Raw genomic sequence first — 12,188 nt, forward strand, 5'->3', positions numbered from 1 at the left:
GCCTGTGTTACATTTGACTTATTACCTCATTCTGGTACTTCTGGTATGTGATTTTCACTGTACAAATCTTATGATGGTGCTTTGGCTTACATGTTTATGTTTTTGGCAGCTGTCGTTATTCATCTACATTTGTTCGAGGTAAAATATGCTTAAAAACTGATTATGAATAGTGAGAAAAAGAGAACCAAACAAAAACCTGTTGCTAAACTCTGCTGTGCTAATGCACCGTTGTTTTGTTTAAAGCTTGTTCACTGCTCTAAACAATAAGGTGTTAATTCTGTTTGCTAAAGCTAAAGTTAAAGCTACAGTGAAAGTGTATTAGCATCATTTATTTATTTATTAATGCATCATTGTTGTGTATAAAGCTTGTTTGCTGCTCCAAACTGGTCTAGGATGCTAATTCTATTTGCTGAGGCTAAAGCTAAAGTTAAATCTACAGTGAAAGTGTTTATTTTTCTCTTTATTTAAAGCCCTATTGTTTACATATCATTGTCGTTTATAGTCATAGTTGTCAGCTGTTTTAATGCACCAGAATTGTATTTAAAACTAGTCTAGGATGCTAATTCTGTTTGCTGAGGCTAAAGCTAAAGTTAAATTTACGGTGAAAGTGTTTATTTTTCTCTTTATTTAAAGCCCTATTGTTTACATATCATTGTCGTTTATAGTCATAGTTGTCAGCTGTTTTAATGCACCAGAATTGTATTTAAAACTAGTCTAGGATGCTAATTCTGTTCGCTAAAGCTAAGTTAAAGCTGCCGTTTTGGATCTCTGGGAATCATTTGACCATTCCTGCAATTCTGTAATGCTAGCAAATGATATAGCAGTTTATTTGGTACCAGACTACGTGTTTTGCGTCTTTAATTTCTTAACCAAGTCTACACTCCACTACCCCACAGGCACTTGTGTCCCAGAGGGCAACAGGATGACGGCATGTGGGAAAAAGCTCCCTCAGTGTTGAGGCTCAGCAGCTTTCAGCTTCATTCTCACGGTTCAAAGAGTCGAAGAAGGAAAAATCCCAGTTCTGCTAAGAAGGCTGTCTGCCATTACAGCTGGGCCCGGCCCCACCAGCCCGTCCTGCTGTATCCAATGATGCTGCTCCAATTTAACTGACTGGGCACAAGGATTTGTTTGTTTAAAACCACTAACCTACTTTTACAGCTATAGCAGAAAGTCAAAAGTCTTAACTTTCTAAATTTTTAATCTTAGGATTTCTAAAGTAATGTTGCTCGACAATTCCAAAGAAAGGAATTGTTTGGAAAAAAAGGACTGGATAACTGGTTGTTGTAGAGTGGATACTGGGGTTTATCTGAACTTTTAGAAAAGCACTTTGTAAAGTCACGTTTGGTTTGGATTACAGTTAGAAGGGCATTAAAACCATCAGGTCCTTTTTTTCCCTTAGTCCTCGACTGCCTGAAGGTCTGAAATAACTTAACAAGCTTTTACTTCCTGCTGAAAACACCGCAGCAACAAGCTGCAAGAGGCCAAATGACAAAACACACTGAGCTGGTGTCATTACACAGCTCAAAGGTATTCAAGTATCAAAGAGTGCAGCTGCAGTTTTTTGCTGACTGGTCTGGATTCATGGCTGAACGCCCAACCAGAGCAGTGACATGTGACATGTGACTACACGAACAACAAAAAAAATAAAAAAATACATAAATAAATCAATAATCTGAAGCCATGATGATTTGTGTTCTCCAGGATAAAGACAAGACAGTGTTATTAATAGCTGCAGCACAGTAGTGTTGTGGGAACAGTGTCTCTCCACATCTACAAACACAATGATACTGCGCTAAACTGCAAGTAGGAGCAATGAGGCGTGAGGAGTGATGAGGTCATGTTTGTCTGCTGGAAAAAAGACAGATAAATGGAAAGACCCAGTGGAAAAGAAAACCGAGCGACACAGGCAGAAACGGAAAAGGGGAAAGCAGATTCTTTTGAGACTATGTGAAAATGTGTTTATCTTTTAGCACCATTTGTAATATTTTAATGGACGTAATAAAACGTTCAAAGCACGTTCCCTCCTTTGATGTATTGGTGAAATCCTTTATTTTTCCATAAAGAAACCACTAAACCATTGTTTCCATCTCTAACAACCCACAAATATTTACATTCAAATATGTATATGCAGAAATACAGGGCTTAAAGGTACATATGAGCTTAAATATCGTATATTTTGGCACTGCATTTATGTTATGGTACGACAGTTGGTCGTTAGTTTGACGATCCCCTACTTTTCCTGTACAGTTAATTGTCTAAACACATTGCTCTACATACTACATTCCTGCAAATTGTATGGCATTGCCATCAAATTTAGCATTTTAACGTGTTGTGGCGGTTTAACATTGTCACTGCAAACATTAAAACATGTTGTTGACTTTTCTTATCTAGATTCTGTTTATTCATTTAGGTTACAGTGGTGGAAACTCTTGGTGCTTTAAATCTAAAGCCATATAACTCAACGCAGAACTTTGATGTAATCTAAATTAAGAATGGCAGTGCGTGGTTAAGATCTATTCCTATTATTGATTGAATTATATTGTTGAGTTTTTCCTTGATCAAAATCCTTTTTGATCTCCATTTGGAGTGGTTCATGTGAATTGGCAGCGGCCACATTGTTGTTGACATAATACAGCCAGTTGCTATACAGCATCAAGCTGCCGGAGGGACAGATTTATGCCTTTATATCGTATACAATTTTAGCTACGAACGCCACATTATAGCTGAGCATAAATGTGGCTTCCTGGAGCCCCAAATAATTTTCCAAACCCTGTAACAGATGTCCCATATTCTAACTGGCAACCTTGCAGTCATTATGACCGTCCATATACTTCAGGCTGCAGCCATGATGTGACATCATCTGCCCGAGTCGGCACTAAATGCCTTTGGAGTCAACTTTATGAGTCGACTCAGCAGTTTATCTTTCCTCATTACTGTAAAACTCATGACGGTCTTCTCCGCCTTCACAGAGCCAAAGACATGTTAGTCATTCTAAGGCAAAGGCTATGGATGGATGGATGGATGGATGGACAGACGATAAAACTATTTCTTTGAATCATATTTTAGCTGGAAGGGGAACTGAATCCAGTGCTCGGTTGGTTCAGACTCTGGGCACCAAAAAGCTGACCACTCCCTGAGTGACCAACTACTGTGTGTCTGCAATTCTTAAATCAAATGGTCGATTAAAGCCCAACAGAAAGATCAATGAATTAGTTTTCCATATGTCATGCTAAAAGGACAAGCATAGTAGACATTACATCTACAAAAGGCTTCATTCACACTAGGGATGCTCAATATTGGCATTTTTGCCCATATCTGATATGTTGATGCATCAGCACTACTTGGACCGATAACTGATACCGATGTGTAGACATTTTTCCCCTGCGCCCAACAGAAGAAGTCATTTAGTCTCTTCTGCAGTGAAGTTTACAGAATATTTTTCATACTCATGTCACAGCAGGTGTCGATATACATGTTCCTCATTGTGTAAAATCATGGTTGGAAGGCTACTGTTTTGGTTATGCGCTGGAGGATTCAACAGAAACGCAGTTAATTCACTTTTAATTATGGCGGAGGCACAAGTTACCAAACTGCATTGTGGGTCTGCTGCTTCAGTTTGCTGGCACTACTGTACATGCAGCAATAGTTACGAGGTGTTCAGCTGTCCAACCAAATGGCAGCCAATCAAGTCATATTTAGGGAAGAGAATCAGTATCAGCCGCATCGGATATCGGACAGACAAAAATGGAAAATCTGATAGAATCCAAAAACCCTACAGTATACATTGCATGCTTCACTATGCAGCAAAAGCATTTTAGCTGAGTCATCTTTGTTTGCTGTTAACATTTTTTTTTTTGGTATCAAAAAATGTTACAACAATATTTGTTACACAGTTGGAGAATTGTGTCTTTGAAATGACTCAGTATCTTTGAAATATCAGTATCGATAGAGGTTGTGAAATCGGTATCAGACACAAAAAGTGGTATTGTCCCATCCCTGGTCAGGATAGCGTCCAATCGGAGCTCTTTATACGAGACCTTTTTTCCCCATTTCCAACATTTTTGTTGAATAGATTTCTCCTGACAAAGGTGGACAACACATTGCCACCAATTTAGCAATTTCTGCTCTTGACTGCTCTTCTAAATTCTAAAAGCCACCTTGAACACCACACGTCAGGAACCTCCACTGTCAAGAGTTAAAGCAAGGTGTACCTGTGAAGATCTTAAGAACCTAAATGATCCACTAGCACTGCTAAAATACAACAGCAAGTCAGGAAGTCATCTTTGATTCTTGAGTTGACCAAATGCTTCAAAGACCTTCAAAGACCTTGCAGTAGGTCTTCTAAGTCTTTTTAAACATGGTATCTTATTGCATCCTTGGTCCCTCTACCTGCTACAAGCTCTTTACACTTATCTTTATGTTTTCCATGTGGAACAACAGAGATCAGAAAATGTCTCATAAAATCAGCTCAAGGCCTGAGGGACAGGGGCTGAGACAAATCTGGTCTGTAGGAGGTCTGACGTTACTGGCTGCTCTCTAATGAGCTTCCTCCTGTTTGAAGTCCATCGCTAATATCTGAACCTTGTTAGTTGCCGCCAGAGCGTGTACCAGAGCATGCAGCAGGAGGGCTAACAATAGCATCCGAGTGTTAAATTAATAAATAAATAAATGAAAGATGCCGGTTCCCTTATTCGCAGCATGTGTCCGTGTTTACAGCGTGGCACAAGCCCAGATGCAGCCTTTCACATCTATGGTGCAGTCCTGCCATGTTTATAAAGGTCAGGAATCAACTGGACACGAGGAAAAGGGGTCAAAGGTTCTGATACAGCGAGGGTTCTACACTGTTACAGTGCACCAGTTCCAGTTAGGAACCATTCCAAGTGTATTTAACCAAAAAAGTCATTTAGTGTTACTTTAAAGCTGCAAAACTGACTTTTCTTGAAAGAGATTGGTAATTGATTGGCGATTTATTGGATAAAACCCACAAAAACCAGTCATGCCAAATGAACCCTGGAATAGAGTTACATGTAATACTTTTCATGATAAGGTAACACTAAAAGAGCAAAATGTAACTCTATTCCAAGGGTATTCAGCCCAAAAGGTATTTTCGTGTTATTTAAAAGCTGCAAAACTGACTTTGTCTTGAAAGAGATTGTAATATCCTGGCAATTTATTGGATAAAGCCATAAAAAATAGTCATCAAATCAAATTATATCATAGGAAAAGGGGTCCAAAGTTCTGGTACAGCCAGGTTTGTACAGTATTACAGTGCACCAATTCCAATTAGGGCCTAATATACTCTGGAATGTAATACTTTTCAATATAAAGTACAAAAAAAGCTACATTTAACACTATTTAGTCCAAATAAGTCTTTTAACATCTTAAAATTGCTAATTGGTTGGCAATTAATTGGACAAAAGCCATAAAAACCAGTCTAATGTGAGCTGTCATAACAGCCATGAGTGATTCTGAAAACTCCTTGTCAAAACCACAAGACTTTTAAAGGTGCTGTGCACAACCTTTTCTTTTTTCACTTCCCTCTCCCCCTTCCAAATTAAGACCACATTTTCCATAAATGTTGTTGCTTCCTGTCCTCCCTTGTTTTCCCTCCCCACTCCCCCCTGGCATCTCTCCATCAGTGCGAGAGGAAGGCGAAGAGCTGATACAACATATAGACAGTTAGGAAAACACAGAGGGACGAGTCGTGTGGCGTTAATGCACGGATAAGTGTCTCAGTAAAGGGAAACAACCGGCGCTCCTGATGCTTCTCTTAACATTTCATTTTCTCCCTGAATGCCTGAGCTCACTGCTGCTGAAGTCTAGATGTCACTTCACCACAACATTTTTCCTATGTGGGTGTACAGGGAGTGGAAATGAAAGAGTGAATGGTCACTTAGTAAGAAGGAAACACAGAAAAGTTTTTCTTTCTTTTTTGTTGTTTCTCGTGGATGACAAAAAGGTTGTGGGGTTGTTTGTTTTTTAATTCTTGGGTTTCTTTTTTTGGACTTGCAGCATCCTTCTGCTTACTCAGCACCGAGCAAGTCAGCCTCCTTGGTGACGTCATCACGCACGCACTGATGCAAAGGTTTATGTAAACCACACTGAAACCTCTGGTAACGTTCGTGTCATAATATGTGGAAAATCCATTTTTGAAGATGTGTCCTTGAATGCACCATGACATTAAGCAGAAATGACTTACAAGATAAAAGCTTTTTCCTACTTTATCTACTAACATTGATGTTTTTAAAGAGATAAAAGTTGTTTTAACTTACTTGTCAAGCACAAAATAGAGGTCGAAAGCTCCCTGACAGGAGCTCTCCTCCTCCACCTCCTCCTGCAGCTCCGGCTCGGCTCTTGCAGATGGAGAAGAGAGTAGAAATAATCCGAATAAAACCAGAACAAGCCGCATGTTCAACATAAGATTTCTCCTTATGAATCGAAAAAATTATAATAATTCCTTTGTGGGTGGAGGCAAAAAAAAAGTGGGACAAACGCGTCAGTGGCTTCTTACATCCCAGAGACTTGTGAAAAAAACAAAGATGCAACAAAGAGAAAAGAGAGGATGCTCCGCTCCCAAGTCTCTTTTGTTTCAGTTCACAATCACGACCAGCGGCATCTTTCTCTGTCTCACACACACACAGGAACAGAGATGTTTCCTCTCAAAAACAAAAACAAAATCAAAGCTCCACAATCCACACTTCCAAACTTTGTTTTAGAAACTTTGCAGAAACAAATCCAGAGGGAGAGGAAGTGAAATGGAAACACTGATGCAGGATGGGGTGGTTCGCTTCAAAAAAAGAAAGAAAAAAAGAAAAGTGGGGACAAAAGCTTCCTGGCAAAGTGTGTCAAAAATGTTTTAAGTCTGAAAAGTGCCAAATAGAAGTGGGATATGCAGAGCAGTGTTGGCGCAAGAGGAACTGGGAGCCCACGGGGGACAGGACTGGTCTGAAATGGACCAGGTTTCATGTTTCATTCTGACTGAGGAGGAGGCAGAGAAACCGGCACTGAAGTCAGTTTCTTGTTGGATATACCAAAACGAACCCGCATCGAATTGAGTCAAGTTGTGGAGTCTATTGATGTATTTTGAATATTATTAAGGTTAAGTATGAAAGGTATCTTATTTTTATTGTATAATGCTATAATACGGCATTGTTTTTGAGTATGTGGGTCACATAACGAAAACAATAAAAAAAAAAATACACATACTTTTTTTGAATATTCACATTTAAATGAAATATAAGACTAACCATAATCCAATTGAAGGGGTGTTTCTTATTTTTCCTTAATTATACCAGAATTTGGCATTGATTTGGATTGAGTGCCTCTTACTTTACCAGTATAATATAGTATTAAAAAAAACAGTTCAATCAATAAAATAAATGCTGTACTATCATGTTTGTCGATGGCATTAATAGCATACCTTAGTCACATGACATGAAAGATGTTAAAAACTATTTGTGTCCTCAGGACACCTGAAAGACTGACAATCCAAACTAAAACTAGCTTCACTGTGTTGAGGAGAAACAGGAGAAAAATGGGTCAAGATTCCACTTTGCGTCGCCCTCACGCGGGGACACAGGAGAGGACTGTCATTGATGATGTGGACTCACGCATGTTTTTATCACAATTAGTCTCTTCCTCTGTAACAAAGTTGTCACTTTTGTCCCAATTAAACGTGTTTGTTCTTCAATGTGCTGCAGCTGCCACTTACTGTAGTTGTAAAAAACCTCTGTAATTTACACTTTCACACATGTAGAGTAATGAGAGAGTGACACGTGCATGGTTAATGGGACATTTACAGAGCACAACAAACACAATCAGCAGACACATGGTGCAGAAGGGTGAACCATCCTCTGATTACTTTTGTTCACTAAAACCGTGATTTCACATCACTACCTCAGTCGTCCTGTGACATAACAAGTGATGATCTCACCCCTGTAATTACAACTCGAATTGATCTATAAAGATTTTGAGAAAAACAGATAAAGAGAATCAGCTGGTATTCACATGTTTATTTTGGAAATGCAGTGAGCTAAGAGGTTTTGTTGGCGAGTCTGTGAATCACCTTGAAATTCAGATGTTTAAGATCACCATCAATTGTGTGTCAATTGGCAACTATCCATCCATCCATTATCTACTGCTTTATCCTCCACAGGAGGATCAAGGGGGGGGGGCGCTGTGCCAATCTCAGCTGACATAGGGCGATAGGCGGGGTCACACCCTGGACAGTTCCCAATCGGCTCAATTCCGATTTATCCCTCACTAAACAGCTCCACCCCCATGTCTTAAAATCCACATTTACCTACATAATCCTATATAACACAGTCATATAATTATATATAAAAACGGTAGGAGCTATTTGTTACATGCATATTCAGACGTTGCTTTGAAAGTGTAATTAGTTTGATATGACTGGTTTGGACATCACACATTATTTATGTTAGATGAGCGAGAGAGAGGCAGACAGGATTCCTTTTATTCTTTTTGTTTGTTTGCTTACTTTTGGACAATAAACCCACACAAAAACAACAATAACCTGCATTATGACATTATGTTTTTCTTATAATAATATAATGTTTCACTTGTCTGCGTAAGAGTGGTCAAAAGTAGTCTTTTGATGAAGTATAGTTTGACCTCTTACAGTCACATTAGAAAAAAGTGGATTTTAAATTTGACGCTTCCTTTTTTTTTAACCACTATAACACACATATGTATCTGTGAAATAAATCACTGAAATTAAATGACAGTAACATAGATAAAAGATCAAGTCGAAAGACATTTCACAGATGTCTTTGTTTATTGTGATGCAGATGCTACTCAATTCCTGGAAACTATTTAGCTGCATCATGAGGATAAATATTTTATACTCTGTTTCCAGCTGTTGGCTAATGGTGTTGTCAAATAAAGGGGATTGCCATAACTTGATTAGAGGTGATTTATGTTAAAATGAATAAAAAAGTTAATTGTAAGTGCAAATTAAAACATGACCGGCACACATTTTTGTATTGTTTTTATTGCGTCTCAGCACTGGAACTTTTACAACTCAAGTCCGTCAGCCCACCTGGCATGACGTTCACTGAATTATGGAGATACAACGTTAACCATATAAGGACAATCAGGGTGTTGCATAATGGAATCAAACTTGTTTACTGAACTTGTTTCTTCTCTTTTTTTTTTTCATTACCTTTAAAAAAAATTGTGTTTTCATTCTGGAAAGTTTCGACAGCCAGAGTAACAGACATTGCGACATTACTAACAAGCTAAAAGACTTATGTACTGCGGAAAATGAATAAGAGATTACACTTAGTACACAGAACCTACATTCTTTGCTTCTTAAACAAGTCTAGAGTCTAAATCCTGAAACTATTTGGCTGCCAAAGCAAAAAACTGACCATTGAAATCCCAGTTCAGGGTGTGGTTTTAATTCTGGCCTGCAAAGTGCTTGTTTAAGATACCCTTGGCGGTTTCGAGGGCAGTGTCAGCATGGACGGGTATGTGAGGTGCGATGCCAGCTCCCTCCCATGCTGGTCCGGCAGCAGTGTCAGAGTGGACAGTGGGGATGCTGAGGAAGACGTCTGTCTCGCCAACATGGAAGGTCTTGGGCGGGTGGGAAGTTCCGGCGGTCGTCTCACCGATGATCATAGCCCGGCCGAGCCTCTTCATGATGTAAACAAACTCCTCGGCGGCGCCGGCAGTAGCCCCGCTGGTCAAGATGATCAGGCTCTTCTTAGAGCCGTACCTTGTGCCTAAAGCAGTGGATGAGGTGGAACAAGGTTTAAAAAGGGAGATGGAAAAGTGATTTGTAAGTGGGAAGAAGGTTTGAAATGTTGTAGGATGGAAGAAAGTGGCAAGGGACTATGGGTGATGCTGATAAAAGATTTGGTGAATTAAGTCAGGAAAATCAGGGTAAACCTACGACGTAATACCAATCCTAACTACAAAATACAGATGTTTCTATGTTCTGGTATTTGTGAACCTGCTATAGCAGATTTGTGTTCATGTGACAGCAGCAGAAACAAGCTGTAAAAAACAACACATATGGGTCTATCACGTTTTTTAGTTTATATGCTAAATATCAAGGGCAAACCTTTGCTAATTTATACAAGTGGCAACTCCAAAACAAAGTTAGCATAAAGTTAGCATTGTTTTTGTGGCCACCTGGTTCAATTAGTCCCACAACACCCTCCATGTATAGCTCTATTTTTGGTCTCCACCCTCTCCTGATTGAATTAGCTGACTCTTCAGATGCTTAATGTTTGCTAATTGCTAACCTTGCTAATACTAACAATACAAAGACATAACACACTGACTTCAAAATGAGTTACCAGTGAGTTCAGATAAGGTGCGGAGCTCCGTGGTGGTTCCGGACAGTCTGTCGTACAGCTTGTCCAGCACAATCTGTTTGTCGGCATCAAAGAAGTACGAGCAGAAGCCTGCGATGGCTGTCGTTGGGCCGCCAAGGTTGTTCCTGCAAAAAAAGATGCAGAACAATCACAGGAAGACTTTAAATAAAGTTAACTTATTGTGAAAAAGAGTTGTTTTAAAGTAAAATAATTATTCTACAAACCTGAGGTCAATGATCATGGCATCAGTGTTGACAACCTTGTTCCAGACATGCTCAACAATGATTTGTGCGATGGCTTTGACCTCCTCAAAGTCTCCAAACATATCAAAACGCAGGTAGCCAATGTTGTTCTCAAATAGGTCAGTGTGGAACGAGACTTTGATCAGATCAACGTAAACCTCGGGGGGGTAAATCTGTCAATACAGACAAACAGACGCTCTAGCTAAAATCTGAATTAAGTCCATAGCATTTTCATTTCCTAATTTTTAACCTCTGAACTACACATTTATTTATTTTATGTTGACTTTAACACTCAAGGAAACAGTTAAACCTGGTTTTACCATAGGTGGTAGGGATGGGGCGTTTGTGGTGGTCTTCAGGCTTTTGTCCCCAGAAAGAGTCTTCAGGTCGGCGGACAGCTTTGCCTCCAGACTCTCCCTTGATGTAATCATGCTGTACTCGCCGTTTGCCAGGAGCTCCTTCAGTTTTTCTGCTACACTATCTCCGATATCCTCAAAGGCATAGTTGTCAGCGATCAGGGAGGCTGATTCCTCAATGATGACTGGAACTTGGGCGCGGAGTTTGACAATCTTGATGGCAGTAGCAAGAGCGTCCTCGGCACTGACCTCCACATTGGGCTTCACACCAGTAACTTCCCAGGTGGAGCCAGTGATGGGATTGATGGACTTGGCAGTTGGCACGGTAATATAAAAGTCAGTGTCGCCCACTTTTATTTTGTCGACTTTCACTGAGCCCCCGGCGGTCTTCTCGCCAACAATGGTGGCCCTCTTCAGGTTCTGGAGGCAGTAGGCCACATCCTCAGCAATGCCCTTGGTGTTTTTGCTGGTAAGGATAATGAGGGGTTTGGTACTGCCGTATCTGTCCCCCAGCAGTGTGGACATAGAAAAGATCTTAGTGGTGGTGTTTGATGGACGGTCATATACACTGTCAATGTGGATCACAGGCTCAGCCTCAGTGAAGTAAGACACAATATAGGAGATTCCGGAGATGTCTCCGCCAAGGGTGTAGCGCAGGTCGAAGATCAGAGCTGAAGTTGGCAGGATTTTATTCCAGACCAGATCGACGAGCAATGGTCCAACTTTGTCAGCAGCCTCCTCTCCAAGGATGTGGTCGATCCTCAGGTAGCCAGTGTTGTCCTCCAGGATGTCGAGCTTGATGGAGGTCTGAAGAACAGCAATAAGCTGCTCTGGGGGCAAGGGAGGCATCTTTGGGGGAACCGCTGGGATATAGTTTGGCTCATAGGAGACTCTCAGACGTGGGTCACTGACTGTGGTCTGGACTCCAGAGCTGAGGACATTAGCCAAGGATTCGGCATCTGGGATGTTGAGGATCTCTGTGTTGGTGCTGGCCGCTTCGATTGCCTCCTTCATCCCGTTCAGCTTCTCCGGTGAGCAGTAATTGTCCATAACAATCTTTGCCATGTCAACAATGAAGCTGGGGGAAAGTGAGGCATGGATGAAGAAGACATTTCCTAAAACTAGAAGGGATGCTACCAGAAAGATGGCTTTTGCCATTTCTTGTCCGTTAAGTTTAGTATAATTAAGTAAGTGGCGATAGCTGCTCAGGAGCCAAACCTCCTTCCTCGAAGAGGTTCCTTGTCAAA

General features: G+C 40.4%; 2 protein-coding genes across 2 annotated transcripts in view; both read right to left on the reverse strand.

Annotated features, from left to right (window-relative positions):
* Window positions 1-6,950, reverse strand: part of antxr1c (ANTXR cell adhesion molecule 1c) — a 35,820-nt gene extending 28,870 nt beyond the window's left edge. The window contains exon 1 of the mRNA XM_058621132.1: window positions 6,273-6,950. Within this exon, the coding sequence (XP_058477115.1) occupies window positions 6,273-6,418 (146 nt within the window). The 5' untranslated portion in view covers window positions 6,419-6,950. The remainder of the gene's footprint in view (window positions 1-6,272) is intronic.
* Window positions 6,951-8,995: 2,045 nt separating this feature from the next.
* Window positions 8,996-12,188, reverse strand: rbp3 (retinol binding protein 3). Its single transcript, XM_058621134.1, has 4 exons — window positions 10,906-12,188; window positions 10,568-10,758; window positions 10,326-10,468; window positions 8,996-9,746 (listed from the first exon to the last, which is right to left on the reverse strand). Exons 1-4 carry the CDS (start codon window positions 12,097-12,099, stop codon window positions 9,421-9,423), a joined length of 1,854 nt encoding a protein of 617 aa, XP_058477117.1. The 5' UTR covers window positions 12,100-12,188; the 3' UTR covers window positions 8,996-9,420.

The sequence above is a fragment of the Solea solea genome, chromosome 21, assembly GCF_958295425.1.
Source record: "Solea solea chromosome 21, fSolSol10.1, whole genome shotgun sequence".
NCBI lineage: Eukaryota > Metazoa > Chordata > Actinopteri > Pleuronectiformes > Soleidae > Solea > Solea solea.

Bases quoted from the DNA above. Each gene is read 5' to 3' on its own strand.
- rbp3 (XM_058621134.1), bottom strand. From the start codon at position 12,099: ATGGCAAAAGCCATCTTTCTGGTAGCATCCCTTCTAGTTTTAGGAAAT. The intron at 10,759-10,905 runs GTAAAACCAGGT...CTGTATTGACAG, and splicing joins CCCCATCCCTACCACCTATG to ATTTACCCCCCCGAGGTTTA. The intron at 10,469-10,567 runs GTTTGTAGAATA...CTTTTTTTGCAG, and splicing joins GCCATGATCATTGACCTCAG to GAACAACCTTGGCGGCCCAA.